This window comes from Dunckerocampus dactyliophorus, chromosome 11 (genome assembly GCF_027744805.1).
Source record: "Dunckerocampus dactyliophorus isolate RoL2022-P2 chromosome 11, RoL_Ddac_1.1, whole genome shotgun sequence".
In the NCBI taxonomy this organism is placed as follows: Eukaryota; Metazoa; Chordata; class Actinopteri; order Syngnathiformes; family Syngnathidae; genus Dunckerocampus; species Dunckerocampus dactyliophorus.
In genome coordinates, this window is record NC_072829.1 from 4,214,230 (window position 1) to 4,236,696 (window position 22,467).

General features: G+C 38.8%; 1 protein-coding gene across 12 annotated transcripts in view; it reads right to left on the reverse strand.

Moving 5' to 3' along the window:
* The window catches only part of prom1a (prominin 1a), a 72,719-nt gene that overhangs the window by 19,441 nt on the left and 30,811 nt on the right, over positions 1–22,467 (reverse strand). For 9 of the 12 annotated variants that reach the window (XM_054793033.1, XM_054793042.1, XM_054793037.1 and 6 more), the window contains 10 exons: positions 7,593–7,713; positions 6,578–6,641; positions 5,678–5,767; positions 5,394–5,417; positions 3,768–3,997; positions 3,063–3,137; positions 1,873–1,936; positions 1,603–1,762; positions 282–434; positions 78–201 (listed from right to left, as the gene is read on the reverse strand). In XM_054793033.1, the coding sequence (XP_054649008.1) occupies positions 78–201; positions 282–434; positions 1,603–1,762; positions 1,873–1,936; positions 3,063–3,137; positions 3,768–3,997; positions 5,394–5,417; positions 5,678–5,767; positions 6,578–6,641; positions 7,593–7,713 (1,105 nt within the window). The remainder of the gene's footprint in view (positions 1–77; positions 202–281; positions 435–1,602; positions 1,763–1,872; positions 1,937–3,062; positions 3,138–3,767; positions 3,998–5,393; positions 5,418–5,677; positions 5,768–6,577; positions 6,642–7,592; positions 7,714–22,467) is intronic. The other 3 variants (XM_054793038.1, XM_054793035.1, XM_054793034.1) reach the window with 1 other exon arrangement.

Genomic DNA, 22,467 nt, shown 5'->3' on the forward strand with positions numbered 1-22,467 from the left:
CAGAGTCCGACGCCGACCAGAGATGAGCAACGTCATGAATTGCAAGGACGTGCTTGTCGTGTTGTCACGTGACTCGCCTTAAAGAGTTCTCTGGTGTGAAACGGCTCACAGAGGAGCTTCTCCATGTTTCCTCCCAGCAGGAAGATGGCGGTCAGGAGGCCCATGAGCACCCAGGAGAAGATGAAGCTGAAGCCCACGCCGCTGTGCACATGAGAATTATTATATAATAATAATAATAACCCGATTTTGTGGTAAAGGACTTGAAGGCAACACGGCCTTACGCCATCAGCATGGTTCCTCCCGTGTTGGAGATGCATCCCCGCGTGGTGGGAGAGGCGTGCTTGTCGTATCCCAGAGTGCCGCACAGCAGCCCCAAGTAGTTGAAGGCCAGCACCAGGACCACCATGCAGCACAGAGCCACGCAGCCCATCCACCTGAAGAAAGACACACACACAAAATGTGTCTAAAAAAACCCACAATAAACACAATAATAAAATAAAGTATAATAAATCAAATCTAAAATATAGCTAAAAAATGTTATATTATCTAAATGTTATTTTGAAAAATACCGTTAAAAATAATACAATTAAATAAAAAAAAAAAACATTTGTAAAATCGTATCTAAATGTTATTTAAAAACAAAACTAAATATATTTCGACAAAATGTCAGAATATTATCTCAATTTTATTTTTAAATTAGATGCTGTATGGTTAAAAAATAGAATTAAATCACAAAAGATTTTATTTTAAAATTAAATAGTGTATAATAAAATAAACTGAAATAAAAAAGTAAAATAAAACATGTCTGTAAATTATTTTATTTAAAAATAAAACATAAGGCTGTAAAATGTAAACTTGTCATTAAATAAATGAAACTAAATAAAAAAATAAAACATTTCAAGCTATTTAAAAATATCTCTAAAATGTTATTTAAAGACAAAAAAACATGCAAAACGTGATCTTATTTAAAAATTAAATAAAACATCTGTAAAATGCTATCTTATTAAAAAAATGTAATTTTTTAAATATTATTTAAAAACTTATTTAAAATGTGATCTTGTTATTTAAAGAATTAAACATCTCAGTAAAATCTTATTTAAAAAAAAAATTCAGAATCTCTGTAAAATGTTCTTATTTAAAGATTTTCGAAAACCTCAGGAAAATTGTTATTTAAAAATGTAAAAAGCATCTGTGTAAAATGTCTTGCTATTTTAAAAGTAAAAAAAAGTCAAATGTTATTTTATTATACAATTTTGTAATTCTGTAAAATGTTAATTATTTAAAAGGAAAAAATATTTTTGGAAAATGTTATCTTACAGATTTTTTAAAAATCGGTAAAATGTATCTTATTATTATTTAAAAAAAACAAACAATGAAGCACATTTGTGTAAAATGCTGAAATCTCAGATTTGTGGTGTGTGTGCAGGGTCAGGAGCTGGGATGTGAAACCAATGAATTCCATCCAATCCAGATCTGATCCACATTTTGCAGCAGTTCAAGTGTAAACGTAGAAAACATCATTCCACACGTTTAGACACAAATGTTAAAAGCGATCAAAGGAAGTTTTAAGCTGTGGTGTTGATGTGGATTGTGTTTTGTGACCTGTAGAAGTCCAGTCGGTCAATGTCGGGGTAGTGGTCTTCGATCTTGGCGTGGGCGTGGCTGATGAAGATGGTGAAGTTGGAGAGTGAACTCTGCACCGGGAAAGCTTTGGAGAAGTTGCTGATGCTGCTGCCGATGTCGTCCACCAACCTCTGCACCCCTGCAGCAGCAGCAAACATGCCAAGATGGTTAAAAAAACAAAACAAAACCAAAACCAAAAAAACACTGGACCAACATCGCCGATGCTTTTAGGAAAGTCAGCTGACTTACTGTCCACAACGTTTCTGGTCTGTACCATCACCATATAAGGAGTGTCGTTCAAGGAGGCGTAACCCTAATGAAGAAATAAACGGTCAAGCGGTTCCTTTCTACGAATATTAGGGCCACATTAAAAAAAAATAACCTGAGATTGAGAATGAAGTCGTAAAGTTAGTAGTCCTAAATTTACGAGAAAAAAGTTGTAAATTTACAAGAAAAAAAGTCTTGAATTTATGAGGGGAAAAAAGATGTAAAAAAACGTAAATTTGCGAGAAAAAAAGTTGTACATTTGAGAAAAAGAGTTGTAAATTTACGAGAAAAAAATTTGCGAGAATAAAGATGTAAATTTACAAGAAAAAAAGGTCAAATTTATGAGAAAAAAAGTTGTAAATTTGCGAGAATAAAGTCGTAAATGTAAGAGAAAAAAGTTGCAAATTTACGAGAAAAGTCGTAATATGACCTTTGCCCAAGGCCACATAAGTCCCCCCCTTTTCATAGCTGTCTCAGGCAATGCCTGTTACGATTGAATATCAAAATAATGACATTTTGAGAATAAAGTTATAAATTTACAAGAAAAAAATGGTAACTTTGTGTTAAAAGCATTGCCTGAGACCGCTATGAAGAGGGAACTTATGTGACCTTTGGCCTTGGGCATGTGGAGGGGGCGGGGTAAGGAAGGCGCAAGTGAGAAGGGCTAGACATGCTAACCTCTTTGTGATAAACTGCTGTTTTGCTGCCACGTTATAAATTATAAACTTGCCAGAAGCAAGAGGAAAGTTTCCTTCCTTCCTTCCTTCCTGAAGAGCTATGCTCTACTTTCCCTCGGACACGTAATATTACAACTTTATTCTCGTAAATTTCCGACATTTTTCTCGTAACATTAGGACTTTATTCTTGTAATATTACAACTTTCTCGTATTAGTACAACCTTTTTTATCGTAAATTTACAATGTTTGTTTTCCCTTGTAAAAGTGCGACTTTATTCTCGTAATATTACGACTTCAATCTCGTAATATTACCTTTTTTCTCGTACATTTCTGACTTTTCTCGCAAATGTACAATTTTTCTTTTTGTAAAAGTAGGACTTTATTCTGAATAGTTTTTCCCAATGTGGCCCTAATACTCCGTCGTACCTTTCAACTATTCCACAAACACCAGTGGATTTTAAACATCAAGTTAAAAAAAAAAACAAAAAACCTCACCTTGTGCACGACGGCGCTGAGATCCGCCTTCAAGACGGCGTTCATCTTCTCCAGCTGAGAATTCACGTTGGGAAGCTGCTCACACAAAAAAAACACTACACATGCATGGCTGTCGACCACCACAATGCATCTCCGAGGTTTACCTCATACACATGTGCATACGTGTTCAATTTTTTTAAATTTATTTTAAAAGCATAAAGTTTAAATATCAAAGAAGAATACAGTTGCAGTTTTTGGAAAATTAGGTTGGGGAAACATTCATTACAAGATTAAAGTAAAAAATACGATGGGAATAAAGCTATAGCATTCCGAGCAGAAAAAAATGACAAAAAGAAAGTTGAAATATTTGTATAATTAAAAAAAAAAAAAACCCAGCAAAAACGAAAAAATTTGGGAAAAAAAAGTCTAATGCAAGGAGAAACAGCTCCTAGTAATAACAAGCTTTGCTATAATGAAGTTATATTATGGCAGCAAAGTCCAAATACTATGAGAACAAAAGGTATAATATTACAAGAAAGAATACAAGTTAAAATACTTGTAAAATGGCCACAAATGGCTCCCGGGCTGTCGGGCTTTGTGAAACATGTAATAAAACGCTCCCATTTAGGGTGCCTGCTGAGACGTGAATTAACATATAATTACACATTGAGTTGTTGGGAGGGTGCTACTATGGCGTGTAAATCCACAAAGTGTAAGGAGGAGTACCCGCGTGAAGTTGGCGCTGATCTGCAGCTGTGACAGCGACTGGCGGATGTTGCGGCACAGCTGGGCGGAGGTGGCGTCCGACTCCTCGTCGTGACAGCCGGGGTCGTTGAGGGTGCGGTTGATGCTGGCCCTCACCAGGCTCAAGTTGAAGTTGAGCTTGCCCGTGCCCTCCTGCAGGACTTGCAGCGACACGCTGACGTTCTCCAGGGCCTCCTTGGTCTCTCGCATGGCTGCACGGCGACACAGCCAGCACACGCGTGATGATGATGTCACTGCATGACTCAATTCATCCTGAACGTCTTCTGTACTTCTGTCTTCCAAAGCATCTCCAACTTCATGGTTATCATCAGTCTGATCCCGTTAGCTAGCTATCCCATTATCTCATATCAATTATTCTAACTCCCAAATGTATTTTTTTATGTCTTTCATGTTTTATGTGTTTAAACATATTCAAAATATTTTCATGCTATAAATATGAGCTTTTTTCGCTGCACTGCTACGTATCTGTCCAACTAGACATCTCCTTTCATTTCCAAAATGCAAAGTTTATACATCTTTAAACATATTTCAAATATTTGAATGCTAGAAATATTTGCTTGTTTCTACTATGTTATAGATCAGTCTAGCTAGCTATTTGTGTTTACTAAATGCAACGTTTTTATGTCTTTAATCATATTTAAGATATTTTCATGTTAGAAGTATTAGCTTAACTTCTACCATGCTATGTTTCTCTGTAGCTAGCTAGCTATTTTAATTTTCTAAACGTAAGGTTTATACACCTTAGAAACATATTTAAGATACCTTCATGCTCGAAATATTAGCTTTTTCTACAACACTACGTATCTTTCTATACGTGATGATCTAAATGCAAAGTTTTTACTCCATTAAACATGTTTAACACACTTTTAAACTAGAAATATTAGCTTTTTTGAAGACGCCACGCATCCGTCACTAAGCTACCAGTCTGTCTCGCTATCCGTCTATTCTGATTTCCTAAACGTTTTACGTCTTCAAACATACTTAAGATATTTTTATGTCCTAAACATCAACATTTTTTAACTGCACTAGCTATCTAGCACTTTTAATCCAAACGTAATGTTTAACAAGTTGCTCTGTAGATATTGTCACATCTTCCAGATATTTGTACGCTGTAAATGTGAGCTTTCTATGCTCTGTTGTGCATAAATCTGTGTAGCAACAGCACAGGTGTTCTACAAAAGCATGAAAATGATATGCAAATTAAGTGCACGCACTGGAACCTGACTTGGTGTTTTTTTCCCTTGTCGTCATTTCAAGTTAAAAAGGACAAGGGGACACAAACAAGAATGACAAAGCGGCTTCAAATGCGACAAGATCAAGCATGCAAATTTCCCTGCATCCTTGAACGCAGCCAAGATGCAGGAGGGCAGCAAGAGAGCGAATCTGAGTTAAGTTTTCACTTGCACGCCGTTAAAACTGCATCAACCAGGAGGAAACATTGACAGGCTTTAGTGTGCACAGTGCAGTTTTAACATTGAAATGATTTAGTTGACCATTAAGGCTGGGGGGTGGGGGCACACACAGGGAAGGACAACTGCGTCACGTCACCAGGTAAGGGGTCAGAGGTCATTGCACAGTTACTGTTACCTTTGATGGCTCTGTCGATTTTCACTTGACACAGAGACGAAATGAAAAGAAAGGAAAGAGAGTCTAAACTATTTGGTTACCAAAGTAAACCATCAAAAATATCAAAATGTCCTCCACGTCTGCTTTTTTAGCAACATAGCCCGCATGGGAAAACGTGTAACGCTTCTCTCTGACCTCCAGGTGGAGCTGCAGTCACACACAGGAAGCGGCACTGGAGCACAATGACTTTTTTCATACCAATGCTGATGGTATCCTTTAAGGAAATGAAAAAGGAGCGATCGTACCTCCTGTCATCTTCAGCACGGCGTCCAAGGCAGGCTGCACCTCCTTATCTAACTGATTGCGTATCCTTCCACCTAATAGTGGACCTATGTCTGGTTGGGGAAACAACAAACACAAACATTCATGAAAGACACTTATTACTTTCTCCCCTCCCTTGGACATCAAACACTGCAAAAAAAATAAATAAAAAACACTCCAGACAATAAAAAATATATGCTAAAGGAGGAGCCCCCTTTCTCGTGCACTTAACTCATTCAGTCGCAGCCCTTTTTCACAAGACAACCCCCTCACTACCGGCCATTTTAGACGATTTTGACTGAAATGATCTTTCAAGGCACACAGAATATTGTGTTCTGTGGCTGCATGAACACGGAACCTACCAAAAGAAAGATTAGACTCCCGTCTTTCATCAGAAAAAAAAAGTTTGTTTCTACCTTTTTCCGTTCTCTAGTAATCAGCAGTAAAACATACGTACGTTTCAGGAAAATATCAGTTCCCGACTAAAAAAAAAAAAAAAAAAAAAGGGAGAAAACCATCTTTTTCTGAAAAGATACATTTCAATCATAACTTTCACTTTGACACATATTTTTTGCGTTTGCGACAGCTCAAAATATCTAAACAGGTTGTCAAAAGGTCAAAATAATGTATTCACAAATATAACGCCATGAGCTATTTGCAACTTTCACATTTGGAACCGAACTGTGTGTGTGTGTGTGTGTGTGTGTGTGTGCACGCGTCAAAATTTCCCTACAATGAGTAACCTTCCGCACGCTACACTCATTCTTGTCAGTCAAAAAAAAAAAATAATAATTGTATTTTGTAGCTTAAAAGTTGGGCAATCGGACGCTAAACAACACAACGCTGCTACCAGGGGGCTCCAAAGAGCGCAGCAGTGGACTTACTCTCCAGGTCGTACAGGACTTGGTTCTTGGCAGTGGAGTACTGGGAGGACAGGTAATCAATTTGCTGCAAAGAAAAAAACAGTTGGACAAAAGTTTGAAATGCGGCAGTTCACGTCATGCCAGCAAAGAGTTTTAGGGTCCGAAAATTCAGGCTTCATTTTTAGAAACTGTCCATTGCGCCGTTTTTATTTATGTCTAAATTTATGCACATTCCAGGTTGGATTCAATGGGAATATTGTATGTCGCCGCTGATGAAAAGCATAGCAAGTAAAAAGCAAGTAAAAAAAAAAAAAAAGTGTTTTAACCAAGTCAATAAAGGAATTCATATGAATTTTGGGGTAATTTATTCAAACTAATTTTTCACATAATATTTGTATGCTAATAGGGTACCGTAAATCACTTTTGGTGTTAGTGTTGTAAAGTAAAAAGAAACTTTTGCGATAAATGATTTTTTTTTAAACCAATTCAATATGAGAATTAAGTTGAATTTTGGGGTAAATTATTCAAACGGTCAAATATATGCTAGAAAGCTAACGCATTTTTGGTGTGAGCGTTGCCTAAAACGCACCAACAGTAAAAAGAAGAAAACAAAATGACAAAAACTTTGGTATAAATGTATTTTTAGCCGATTCAATTTGAAAATTAACTTGAATTTTGGGGTAGTTTATTCAAAGGGGTCTTACATATGCTAGTACTACATTTTTGGTGCTAGCATTGCTTAAAACACAACAGCAGCAACATTACAAGGGGATGCGAAAACTCAACCAAATCAATAATTTACATTTACACTTTTTAAAAAAATCATTGTCTTTAGCAGGGAAGCCAGAACAGGAAACTCTCTGAATGTTCTGAACGCCTGCTTCCATGCCAGTGTTGTATGAAATCAGAATAATGCTGCCAACCAGCAGTCGCCAATCAATCAATCAATCAATCAATCAATCAATCATTACGCCTAAGGACTTGGGTTCTACGGGTCATGACGTCATGCAAGATGTGTGGGGGCGTGTCCTCATACCATGGGCGTGTCGTTGGCGAAGGTGTGCAGGTCCCTCATGTTGCTGTTGACCAGACGGCGGATGTTCTTGACTTGAGCGCTCAGGTTCTGGTTGGCGGCGTACGCGCACAACACGCCGATCCTGAACGACAACAACACTTCCTGTTAGTCAACAGAATACAGTAGATCCTTAATTCATCCTATTCAGGAATCTACACCGTGTACAATGACACGTCTTCAACAGCAGGGGGCGGCAACTGTACAATCTGCTCAACACTAACAACACAAACCCCACTGCAGGCTCCTCCTGTTATGTTTCATTGGTTACAAATGCACGCCTATAAATGATTAATATTACGCTCGCACACACACACACGCACACTAGTTATGTGTGTGCAGCGGAAGAATGCATAGTCACGCGTTGGGATGGACTTTTCCCCTTCGTTTCCCACGCATGATGCAGACTCTTCTGATGTCAACGTGTCCAACAATAGGAAAGTGAAAGTGAAAAGTTATATGTACAGTCGTCCCTCGGTACATCACGGTTCACCATTCATGGCCTCCCAGATTTTTTTGTGCAATTTTGCTTTTTTTTTTTTTTTTTTATACATTGTGTTCGTGTTCTGCGTCCTGATTGGCTAAGGGACTGTAGACCATTGTCAAACTCCTCCGTGCCGTGTCTCCTGATGTGTTCCATCGCTAGCAGTGAGGCTCTCAAGTGCCGATACATTTGCAAGTTTCTCCCGTGTCGACATGCCGACGACACGTTCGGCACCCAAAAGGCGGAGGAAAATGCTAACCATGGCACAAAAAGTTGGACTTCCGGACATGCTGAAGGAAGGTAGAAGTTACGCGGCTGTTGGGCGCCATTATGGAATAAATGAATATTTGGTTCGTCACATAAAGGAAGAAAGAAAATAGCATAAGGACGACCGCAGCAATATGTTTTAAAAAGGCTACAGCGGAGCGGCGCCACGACGAAGAGGCACGGTCAGAGGAACTGTGAAATACGCGTGAGTCACGATTAATAATTCTCTCGTAGGTTGATCATTAAAATTCAAACAAAGGTTTGAACTTTGAGCGTGTTTGAACAAGAGAGAAAATGTCAGGAAAGTGTATAAAGTGTATGGTGAGGGGTTTTACAGCCTTAAAACATATATAATAATTGTAAAAAATAAACAGACTACTTTGCGGATTTTGCTTATTGTGGGGTATTTTTACAACCTGACCCCCGCAATAAACGAGGGACCACTGTATTTTTAGTTACGATTGGTTGTTATAGTGCAGGTGATCCTTGTGTTACGACGCACTCCCATAAATTATTAACACTGTAGAAAAATAAAACTAGTTACGTACGCGCGGTGGAAGACTACGTAGCCACGTGTCGCGACACCGAGGAATGACTACGCCACTTATGTATTTTTAGTTAACTTTATTTCCCCCCCCATTATGTCTCCATGCGTGACGCAGACTCTTCTGATGACACCGTGAAGGGAAGTTAGGCTTCGTAAAATGATCATAAAGTGGAGATAAACATTGGTTGTATGCTTGGTCCAATTAGGAAGGATAAAGATGGTATCCTTGAACATATGAAAGGGACAGTGATAACTAAAAAAGTGTGGTGGTTTCATTGTTGAGACTGCCTCGTCCTATTTAATCTGAGGACATCCTGTACTTGTTCTTTTTGACTTTGAATCAAGTGAAAACATGAAAAAAACAACACAAAGCACAAACACGACTGGAGGGCTCATAAATATTTAAAAAGTCATCAACGGGGGGGAAGCACTGAGTGCGCCGCTATTATTATTTGAACACAGCATTTGTTGGAGTGAATCAGCATTTTTAATGACCAAGGGAGCCATCACGGAGCTTCCCGTGCATTCAGTGGACTCGTCAACATATTCAAACGAATGGCGTAAAATAGTGCGACTATTTACAGTCGGTCCCTCATCAGGCAGACCTGAGCATGCTGATGCTGGTGGTGAGGCTTTAATTAGCTTGAGCAACATCAAGGCAAGCACAGACCATAATAATAAGCTGCTTCCATGACTCACACTCAATCCCCAAGGAATTGTCAGCACAGCAGCTAGCGCTAGCGCTTTACAAATAAATAAATAGATAAGTAGAGAGCAAGTGTGTGAGATGGATGATGCATTTTGGACCGCCCAAGATGCATTGCAGCAACACCGATCAGCAGCAGTGAATTTTAGATGGCAGAAAAGGAATCATCCGGAAGCCACCGGGAATCAATGCATATGAATCAGATTGTGTGTTTTGGTGTAAACAGCATGCAAAGTGATTCAATACTGTATGTGTACACAGTGCGCCTCATCCCAACCGGTGCTGGGATCAACACCAGCCCTTGTAGAATTTCCCTTTTGTGCGGAATAATCCCGTTAATCCAACCTGCATAATCCTGCAGACGTTCCTCCTGCACATTTGTCCTCATGCAGGGAACGCAGAGCCGCTTTTAGGCCCGTTCTTGCTCAGGTTGACTCCAAGTGGTGGTGTTTTATTTAGAAAAACCATCATTAACTCATTCAATCCCAGACATTTTTCAAAAGAAAACAAAATGTAAATTTTTTTTTAAGTAAAAAAAAAAATCTAAAAAAAAGGATTTTTTTTTCTAAAAACCAATAATAATAATTTAACAAACGCTCATTTATTTGGCTTTTGCCCGCTCAAACGCCGCGAGCATCATGAAGGATAAAGATCGTATCCTTGAACATGTGAAAGGATCTGCTCCTGCGAAAGGGACAGTGATAACTAAGCAGTGTAGTGGTTTCATTATCAAGACTTCCTGCTCCCCACAAGCCTCCGTCTCCCTCCTTCGCAACGACTGATATTAATTTAGCTTGCATTTTTAGGCATAAGCTCCGACTTACACTAAAACGTGACATACATGACATCGCCGCCGTAGGAACATTTGACGTCGACAAACAAATGCCTGGATTAACACTTCATTTGGACATTGTGGAAATGAATTAAGGCTGGTTTTACTCGACAAGAGGTGACCGTTTGCGAAGCCACACCCATAAAAGGTAGACTGGCCAATCACAGAGCTCCATAAGAACTCATTTATTTGCTGCACTGTGTTGTCTTAATTGCTGTGTATTGTTTACTTGCTTGTTTTCGGCATTAAAAAGGCAGAATTCAAATCCACAAACTGAAGTCTTTTGCCGAGGTTTTTGTTTACGACGGCCGGAATTGCTGACACAGCGCTCCGAGCTGTTTAAAAATGCATGAGAAGACTTTACGAACGTTTGTGTGGTGAATCCTCTGAGGAACTTCTCTGCAGACAACTTGTCACATAAAAAAAAAAAAAAAAAAAACGCCGGTGAGGCAGTTTTCATGTTGACGTTGTGTGTTGTGTGTGTGTAATTTATTCGGTGTGAGATATCACAGCCTCACAAGCTTGGCTAACTGACTCAGTAACAAGCTAGTAGCCAGCTAGCCTATAAATTACTTGTTCATTTCTTTAAATAGGGTGCATTTTTACACATTTTGTACATTAAAAGACAGTTAGATTGCTAAACTATCTGAACAAAACTTATCCTAGCATTGTGTTGTTTATGACACAGCAAATTAGTATAATATCTAATAATAAATTTCCAATAAAAATCCCACTAAAAGGTGTAAAGGACGTACTTTCGACAGCCAGTGTTTCCCATACATTAATTTATTTGTGTCAGGCCGCCACGGATAAATTTGGTTTGGCGCTATTCGATTTACAATGACGTGTACAATATCTTTAAAAGCAGTAAACACTCATGGAGCCCAGGAAACACCACGGAGGCGCAAGCACAGGGGTCTACCGCTGCACGAAACAAAACCAACGCCCGTAAGTCAATAACTTCATGTTGCGTTGTTAAATAAAGTTGAAAAACATGATGATGTTACACATTTGTAACGATAAACAAATAAGCTCAGTTTTATGCGTCCATAACCCTCGCAACCAAGCACCACAGATACATTACAGTCCTTTGGGAGATGCTACGATACTTTCTACAAACATTTTTACTGAAATGTAGTACAAGTGAGGGACAAATGCAGCAAAAAAGGGGAGAAAAATAGAGAAACTAGGCAGTGAAGTGGAGCCAGCCGGAGCCAAGAGGAGATTGAAATTACACAAAAACAAAAGCCTTTTGTCCGACTCTTCATCACCCTTCTTCCTCTGCCTGCACTCATGCACACTAGCATACTTCTTTATTTTATATATTTTAGACGATTTTGACTGATCTTTCAAGGCACACAGAACATTGTGTTCTATGGCAATAGAAACATGGAACCTTCCAAAAGAAAGATTAGACTGCCGTCTTTCATCAGGAATAAAGGGTTTGTATTCTAGCTTTTTGTGTTCAGTAGAACGTAGGTGAGGTTCAGGAAAATATCAGTTCCCAACCAGAAAAGGGAGAAAACCAGCTTTTTGTGAAAGGATGCATTTCAAGCATAACTGTCACTTTGACACAAATATTTTGCTTTTGTGACAGCTCAAATATCTAAACAGCTATACTAACATCAATAATACAAAAAGTTTTTTTTAATTATAATTTATTTACAAATATAACACCATGAACTATTTACAATTTTCACATTTGGAACTGGGGCCGCACGGTGGTCTAGCGGTTAGCATGTTGGCCACACAGTCACAGCCTGGAGATCAGGAAGACCTGGGTTTGAATCTCCGTTGGGCATTTCTGTGTGTAGTTTGCATGTTCTCCCCGTGTGTGCTTGGGTTTTCTCCGGGTACTCCGGTTTCCTCCCACATTCCAAAAACATGCATGTTAGGTTAATTGGCTACTCTAAATTGTCCATGAATGGGAGAGTGAATGGTTGTTTGTCTATATGTGCCCTGCGATTGGCTGGCGACCAGTCCAGGGTGTACCCCGCCTCTCGCCCAAAGTCAGCTGGGATAGGCTCCAGCGTGCCCCCGCAACTCCCTAATGAGGAGAAGCGGCATAGAAAATAGATGGATGAACATTTGAAACTGAACTATGTGTGGATGTGTGTGCGCGCGTGCATGCGTGCGTTAAAATGTAAAAAAAAAAAAACCTTCTACACGCTACACTCCTCCACGCTTTCTCACTTCCTCCTTCCTGTCACGTGTGATTCCCCCCCCCCCATCTATGATCCCTGCCGAGCGCTTACCAAATGCACTTCTGCCACCTTGTGGACATTTTTAATGGCTTTAGTGACATGCTTTAGTGGAGGGTTGCGTCATCACCTCTTGAAAGCGTTAAAACATGTATAAATATGTTGTGAGCGGGCATTTGGGTTTATAAAAACGTATAACTAGGTCTTTGGTAGCAAATGAGTTAATAGATTTTTTTTCATTTTCAAAGTATTCATTAACACTTTTGTGTTGTTTTTCTTCTTTGTCTTTGAGTATACAGAATTTTGGGGCAAACCAAAGTTTCCAGTACAAAAACCAAGGCTCAACTGTATTATTTTTAAAATTATTTTTAAATGAAATTTTTTATACGTTTTTAGCATTTTGTATTTGAAGTACATTTTTTAATTATTAATCAACACTTTAATTTCAATTAATTTGTAAATGTAGCATTTTGTTTTAAACTAAGTTGTTTTCTGTTTATTTTTTTTTTTAGTAAGGAGAATTTCGCTTGGGGCAAACCGAAGTTTGCGTGTAACTTCCAGTACGTCCACTAGAGGGGGAAATCCAACTTTTCTCTAACTTAGCCAAAGTCTTTTTTCTTTCCCCTAACAATTCAAGCCAAAGAGCATGTGAAACTGAGTCCACTGGGTGGAAAGTCCACAAGAGCAGAAGAAAAAGGGCATCAAACTGGACACAGAGACATCGACCCCCTCCCATGAGAATGTAGGCAACTACGGTGTGGGGGGTGCTCGCTGAGAGTTAGCATGGACTGCTGGCTCCATAGCTCGTACAAACGAACAATGGTCTGCATTCACTCCTTCAACTCCTCCCTGCTTGCACTAACAATGAAAGTGGACCTCCATCATCATCATCATCATCATCATCATGTCTCCCAACAAGGGAGGAGCAGACCTCTGCCAAGGCTGATAGCGCACTCTTGCAAAGACAATAAATCCCTCACAATAAGGCAGCTAGCTTTTTGCGGCGAGGGCCACATAGTGACAAATGAAAGGATGACTCTTTGCCACTTTGATATTTCGTAAAGCAACGCATGTAGATATGCTAACAAGTTGCATCTCAGCTTTGTCATATGTCATACAGGCCAAAAAGCATATTAGTATCAATCTTTGCCCCCCCCAACTCTCCCCTTTTCCCCCCTAATTCCCCCATTTTTGCTTTCAACTTTCTTGTAGCAAATTTTCCTCTTGTAATTATGACTTTATTCCCATAATATTTTGACTATTTTCCAGTAATATCTTTTTTACCAACCTAATTTTCCAAACATTACAACTTTGTTCTTTGTTTCTCACATTATGACTTTCAAAAAAAGACAGTGTTTAATATTTCAACCCCCGCTACTAAAATGACATTTCCCCTCATTTATTCTTGTAAAATTACAAGACCTTTTCTCCTAATATTCTGACTTTATTCTCATAAAATTATAGCTTTTTTTTAAACCTTTCTGCTAGGTATTTTTCTCAATTTTCCAACTATTTCCACTTTCTTCTTGTACATTTTCTTCTCATAATATGACTATTCCCATAATATTTTGACTTTATTCTCGTACCATTATAACTTTTTCCGCAACCTAATTTTCCAAAAACTGCAACTTAATGTCATTTCTTTTAAAAACAAATGTGTATATTTTTAATATTTGAACTACAAATATACTAAAATTAGGTTATTTTCCCCTCATAATATTTCTTGTGAAACTCTTTTCTCTCTCGTAATACTTTGACTTTATTCTGGAAAGATTACAGCTGGTTTTCCATTTCTGCTGTTTTTTTTCATTTTATTTTCCAACAATTTAAACTTTCTTCTCATACATTTTCTTATAATATTATGACTTTATTCCCATAATATTTTGACTTTATTCTCGTGCCATTATAATTTTTTCCGCAACCTAACTTTCCAAAAATCACAACTTTGCTCTTTTTGTTTTTCATGTTACAGCTTTCAAAAATAATGTATTTTTGCTTTAATATTTCAACTCTATGCTACTGAAATGATATTTTCCCCTCATAAAATTAAAAGGGATAGTTGGGATTTTTAAGTTGAAGTTGTATGACATCCCCATCAGCAGTGGGCCTTAACGGTGACTTACCCCCCCACTTGGTCCCCTACGTCCAGTTCTGGTCGAATTTCGGTGATGAAAAACCTAGTTCCAGGGGGTCGCTGGGGCTACACAAGTAAGGAGTTTGGCTTCTCAAAACAATGTGTTCAAAAGAGTAAACACATTTGCATCACAAAAATGCCTCCTCGAAAAAAATTATAAAAATCATAGCTCAAAAAAAAAAAATCTAATTCATTATTATTATTATTATTATCAATACTCCGTTTATTCTTGGGTTAAGGTCTTCCATTTTTTTGGTTGTTTTTTTTTCATTTTCTTGTTAAGTCATATTTTTAGAAATGTCCTGCGTGCCAATAATAAAACTGTTGTGGGCCGCAAATGGCCCCAGGCTGCATTAGGTGCTAAAATCACTGGCAATATGAGAAAATACAATAAAAATATTCTATTTTTGTGTTGAAAATGTACATTTCATCACACAGTGTCATAAACAGACCCCGGCGTGTGCACTACGCGTCTTCATTCTGGTCTGACCCTGAGCACCAAACTACAAGTGTGAACACAACCTCGACCTGATGTACATCAAACACTTTGTGTGAGATATTCTTGAACAAAATAAAAAAACACGTGGAGTTCTCACTTGGCTAGAAAATAATCCCTAAAGTGTGAGAAGAAGAGCATTGTTGGAGAACTGCTCCGAGCCGGCGTCAGGCAGCACACACGAGTCAAAGTAGCTTTTGTACGTTTCTTCTCTTAATCGCAGGCCGCTTTTTCTTTGCCTTCAAAGGAAGAAAAGACAGCTCAATCTATATTCCAAAGTGGAGCTATTCCAGGCGTATAAATCCTCACAGCCGATGTGGTCCGAGACAAAGATCACGTCTTTGCATGCGCCCCACTGACGGGCTCAAGCTTTGCCTTCATTTTATATCATACCTTTTTCAAGTAGCATTTCAAAAAACACTGGTTTTCTGTCTTTTTACTTGAAGAAGGGCATTTCAGACCATATTACTAAGAAACTGAGGAGCAACATGAAGAATAACTGTATAAAAATGATAAAATATCTAAGTTGCATATCCTAAATGAAGCCACTAAATTACACATTTCACTTATGCCTCTGCAATGAGCACAAACTTAGCAGGAACATAAAGCACAGTGGTGGGAAAAAAAGTCTTTGCTCCCTTCCTGTCACACTTAAATGTTTCAGATCATCACACTTAAATATTAGTCAATGACAACACATCTGAACACAAAATGACATTTTTAAATGAAACTTTATTATTAAGGGATAAAAAAAAAATCCCAACCTCCATGGCCGTGTGTGAAAATGGTATCGCCCCCTCGTTAAAACATAACTTAACTGAGATGAATTGAGATCTATCAGTGTGGAAAAAGTTATAAAGCCATTCCTAAAACTTTGGGACTCCAGCCAACCACAGTGAGAGCCATTATCCACAAATGGTGAAAACATGGAACAGTGGTGAACCTTCCCAGGAATGGCCGGCCAACCAAAATGACCCCAAGAGCATAGCGACGACTCCTCCGAGAGGTCACAAAAGACCCCACAACAACATCCAAAAAACTGCAGGCCTCACTTGCCTCAGTTAAGGTCAGAGTTCATGACTCCACCATAAGAAAGACACTGGGCAAAAATGGCCTGCATGGCAGAGTTCCAAGACCAAAACCACTGCTGAACAAAAACAACATGAAGGCTCATCCCAAACAATGGTGAGAAAGAAGAAAATCAGGAATCTGTATCTGTATCTCTGCAGCAAGCACAAACATGAGTGGATAAAAGTCTATGAAATGAAATGAAACATCCAAATAATAAGGCCACAAAATCAGATATTTCACTTGTATCTCTGCATTGAGCACAAACTGAGAAGGAACATGAACAACCGTATGTATAAAAGTAAAATTAAATGAACTGCCTAAACGACTAAATGAGATATTTCATGCATATACAGTATAAAGACATCAAATATCTAAATCACATATGAGTAAAGCCACACACACAATTAGACATTTCACTTATATATGACTGCCATTATTCGAAAGCAGTCATTTTCAGCACACGTTTGCTTGCAGATGATTACAATGTCTGAGTGTTGCTTTGTGCTGATCCAAGTCAGGATTGTCTACAGCCTTGGCTGAGGTCATCCTTTTTTTTCCTTGCTGCGCCGTTCCCTCTTTCGTCTATTTTCTGCCTGCGCTCGGCCCCTGGCGGGCATCCTTTACTAAAACGCTGCACCTCCTGTTAGTCAACATGAGTCACTAAGAGATGTTTGCTGATGTGGACGCTCATGCAAGCGCTCCCAAGATTTAATGAGCGAGCGGCGGACCCTTTGTGAATTTTTACGTGTTTTATGGAGTGTTGTGGCCGCAGGAAAACGTTCCCTTGAGGTTGTATGTCCGTAATTACAATAATAATAATAATAATAATATTAATAATAGGAACAATCCAGGCTGCGTTAGTGGTGTTCATCTGGGCATCAGCAACGTGAGACAGCAAACAAGTGAAGCATTTCATGTGTGTGTAGGCGAGGGGGCGGGTGGGCGTAAACATTATTATTAATTAGACCCCGTATGATCGGCGCGGCGGGGTCGCCGAGCTCGGCACGTTGCGACCTTTTGCGCTAATGGTGTTAGACAGCCTGTGACTAAAATAGACGGCGGAAATGCACGCTGGGTAACGACATGAGACAAGCGCTGGCTGCAATAAAACATCCCAGCTCCTTCGTGTTGTTTTTTTTTCTCCCCTTTTAACGATGCGTTTATCCCGACATATGTAGTCTTACTGAACACGGAGCGGTGAACAGCCGCACGAGTAACTCCCATCATGCTACGCTCTTGTTGCTCCCAAGTCAACGTGATGAATGCTAGCGCTTAGGCTGAGCCGCAGGAGGCTAATTAAGACAGCAACATCACATTGTGCATTACTGATACATTCTGTTTTTTTATGTACCACAGTTGTTGGTGTCTTGTGCTGCGTGCACTTGCTTTAGTGCAGCAAAATGCAGGAACACATACTGTATACTGATTAGCAGGAGCGTATTTAGTCATTTGGGGGCCCAAGGCAAACCGAGTCATTGGGGCCCTCCACAGCCTTTTCATTTTTACAAGGTAATTGAGGCCACTTTTTTCCTGCTTTTGAAATCTGTTCCATTTACCTGTCAGCTTAAAGGAAAACTGCACTTTCTTTCAAATTTTGCCCATCATCCACAACCCTTATGTGGGACATGAACACGTCTTTCTCTGTGCGTTTTAAAGATATAAAAACAGATAAAAAGAGCCAGCTCATTACTTCACGTATGGGACATAGACGCAACAAAAAATATAAACGCAACACTTTTGTTTTTGCTCCTATTTTTTTATGAGATGACCTCAAAGATCTCCGTCTCCTTTGCTGAGATAATCCATCCCACCTCACAGGTTTGCCATATCAAAATGCTGATTAGACACCATGATTAGTGCACAGGTGCGCCTTAGACTGCCCACAATAAAAGTAATGAAATGTGCAGTTTTATCACACAGCACAGTGCCACAGCAGGAATGTCAACCAGAGCTGTTGCTCGTGTATTGAATGTTATGTTGAATGTATTTGGCAGTACATCCAACCAGCCTCACAACCACAGACCACGTGTAGCCACACCAGCCCAGGAGAAGTGCTCACTACCACAGATTTAGACAGATTTGTGAACAATATTTGAGAGAAATCTTTGAGTTCATCTCATAAAATATGGGAGCAAAAACCAAAGTGTTGGGTTTATACTTTCATTGAGTGTACTCATTCCTCCGATAAAGTCGTCTGAAAAAGACCCCAAAAAGCGCCAGCAATGCTCCGTTTACATATAATGTGACGTGCATATTAACCAAGCTTCAGCTTCATCTACTGCATTCTCCTCGGCTGACGCTGATTGTTGCAGTGCTGCTATACTCGTGTCTACGTTTGTTGTGACTGTGAAAAAGGTTGACAGTGCCGATAGTTTTGATAAAAAACTGTTTGTTTTCCACTCGCCTTCTCTTCTCCACTGGGGTAACCTCCGTGCCAACAACTTTGTTTCGCTCCCGTCTTCCGGAATCAATGTGCACATGCGCAGTAAAAAATCCACTGCATGAGAAGGGAGAGGCAGCGGTCGAAACGCTTGTGAAAGATGATGCATTTTGATGTAGTTTTAAGCACGTGAATTAAGACTGAAACAGTGGTATGTACTTTAAATTGAGGAAAAATAATCCGTTTTTAATGAGACATTTGCTGGCGTAGGCAATTGCCTGGGTTTGCCTAAAGGTAAGTCCGCCCCTGCTGATTAGACAGCATTTCATCAAATAAATACTCTTCTTTTGCTGTTTGATCGTCACATCTTCTACAGGAGGGAAACTTTTGCTGCGTTTCTCCGAGGTCAAAGCGGGCCGCGTTCCACTCGGCGTTCATCTTTTTAATTGCCTCTTTTCGTGGGGGTCAAAGTTGCTCGTGTTCTGTCAGCGGCGGGTCGTGTATTTGGGAAGCCGGACGAGATGTTGTGAGCCTTGGGGCAACAAACACGCTCCAGCACAGGCAGAGATGAATGGAAGTAAGAGGAAGTGATTTATCACTTAAATGGCGCTCAAGAGGGACAGTGTTTGGACTCGGGCTGCCGGTTTGTTGGAGGTTCCCACGGGTGCTTGAAATTGGCAAAAACAGTAAAAAAATAAAAAATAAATAAAAATGTTTTTTGTGTACAGTGCCTTAATTAAAAATGTAATTTATAGTGCAGCAGAACCTCACTAATGTAAATCCAATGAATCCTTTCCAGACACCCAAAAATATTTAAAAAACTACATTTTGTAGCAAATAATTATAGTTTTACATGCAGAAAATGTGAAAAAAATATCAACGAGGAATGGATGGAACGTAATGTTGATGCGGACTTCCTATACATCCTGGCGAGATGGAATTCAATAGAGTTTCTCACTTCCTTTATCAAATTGCTGGCACTCACAACTAGCTTTGGCCCCATGGTGGGTTATTTAGTAGTCGCACTTCAAATAAAAGATGCACGACAGCAACGTGTCAACAACGCGTAGGGTGCTTCGTATGGGCACTTGATTTCATGGAACGATACATATCGGACAAGTTTAAGTGCAATTGCATATGAAAACAGACACACACACACACACACACACACACACACACACAAAAAAAAAAAATCATACAAAAAAAAAAAAAAAAAAACGGAGGCAAAATTTTAGCAAATATTTTCCATGAAAAGTGAACCATAAACCATGGAAACTTTTTAACAAAAATTTGCTTTTAGAAAAAAAACAAAAACAAAAACAAATTACATGAAAACCAAGGAAAATAATTTAGATAAAAATTGTCAACCAAGACCAAATGGTACAAAAACTGGGGCGCACAAAAACCAAGGCTTGACTGTATTATATTTTTTTATTCAAATTTAAAGTTGTATTTTTTAAATTAATCAACACTTAATGTAATTTTTTTATTAATTGAGGTACATGCATTTCTAAATGTATAATTTTGCTTAAGTTAATTTGTTTTGTGTTGTTTTTTAGAGAATTGTGCTTGTTATAGCATCATTTCAACTCTTCTAAAGAATAAAATGAATATAATGATAAAAAATTATTGAAAAAAATGTAAAGAATAATACGGAAAGTTTAGCACATCAGTAACTTGACATTTGTAAAAATGTATAAATCCTGTTTTTTTTCAAGGGTGTACAACTGGTCATCCTCAAACTTTGATATATACGTACCTATGGAAGAACCCTATTAATTATTTTTATTGTTGTTATTTTAAAAAGAAAATAAACTGCATAGGACATGATGGTGCTTCTCCACTTGTGACAACTTTTGAGCCAATCTTTTCAAAACTTTTGGGGATTATTCTGTAAAAGTAATACGTTTTTAATGACTTTCTCGCTTTGGTCAAAAGTCCTTCATCTCTCTCTGGGTGTCTTGGATGCTTCCTAACCGGATTCAAAGTCTTCTTGGAGACAAAATATCAACTCAGCTTCTTCTAAAAGCCAAGTGGGGATAAATTAAGACACAAAAAAAGCGCCGTGAGGTTGGCTTGGCTCCTTCCCCGCATGGAATCATCGCTTCACTCCAGCGTCGGTTTGGTCGCTTGGGAGATTTTTAATAAGACTTAACGATGTCTCTTGTGTCTCAACCCTGCTAGGATATTGCGCTGGAATTTGCAATAAGTGATGGACAGAGAAAATCAAACGAAGTAACTCCTGGATGCGAGGGGGGAGAGGTTGCCACGGCAACTGTTGCACAATCAAACAAAAGATGAGTGGATGAAGTTTCCGAGCGAGAAGACGGGACGATCTAACATGCTGACCTACAAGACACACACTCATCTTCACTGCCAAGCACAAGGTAAGGTGGCTCTTTGGCTGCGGTTTCCCAGCATAGATCAAAAACGACCTCAACTTTCATAAAAGTCTTAGCTAAAAGGAGGTAAAGCTCCAGCCAGAATTTAGGGCAGGGGTGTCCAAACTTTTTCCAGCGAGAACTACATCGTGAAAAATGAAAGGATCCCACTTAGCTATTTTGTAAAGCAACATGCAAATTTGCTAAGTTATAAATATTTCACAAAAAAACTGCGCCTCAGCTTTGTCATAAAGGTGAAAAAGCCTTTTATTTTATTAGTATCAACTCCACTCCTTGCTCGTTTTCCCCATTTTTGCCGTTTAAAAAAAAATTAATAAAAATATTTCAACTTAAAATTTTTTAGTAAATTTTTCATGACTTTATTCCCATAATATTTTGATGTTGTCCCCAACCTAATTTTCCAAAAGTGACTACTTTATTTTGTTTTTTTTCCCTCATATTACGACTTAAAATTTTTTTTTTCTTTAATATTTCGACTCCATGCTACTAAAATGACATTTTTCGAGTTTATTCTCGGAAAATTGCGACTATTTCTCTTGTCAGAATACGCCTTTATTACCTTAAAATTTTCACTTTATTCTTGTAAAATGACTGTTTCCCCCCTCCCCCCAACTATTTAAACTTTTTCTACTTTATTCCCCTAATTCCCCCCCCATCTTAATTTTCCAAAAGTGTAAACTTTATTTTGTTTGTCATAATATTAGACCTTTAAAAAAATGTAGTACTCTTGTAGCATTACAGCTTGTTCTTGATAGATTACAACTTTTTTCTCCGAATATTTTGACTTTATTCTTGTAAAATGACTACTGATTTTTCCATTTTTGCTGCTACTTTTTTCTTGTTAAATTATACTTAAATGCACCCCCCCCCTCCACACACACACACACACACACAACTCACATGTCAGACCACAACTGGATGTTGTTAGATGCATGTTACGTTTACATTGCTGCCACACACCCAGTGTGGATCAGATGTGGATTCCACGTGGTGTGACATCACAGGGATGGAGTCAAAAACCTTGTTATTCATGTTTGCTGCTGCATATTCTAATGATGATTTTGGAATGAATCATCACGGCATTTCATGGTGGTGATGATGAAGATGATGAGGATGTGAGCCTTCAGCATGAAGGATGCTGCCACATGGTATATTTACTGCTTTACTATATATAGAAAACAGCATGGGGTGGGGGTGGGCTGGGGACTTGCTGATGTCCAGTGTGTGTGTGTGTGTGCGTGCATGTGTGTAAACTGCTAAACTGCTACTACTGTATCCTACCATTGTTTGTATGCAAATCTGCACACACAATGATGTGT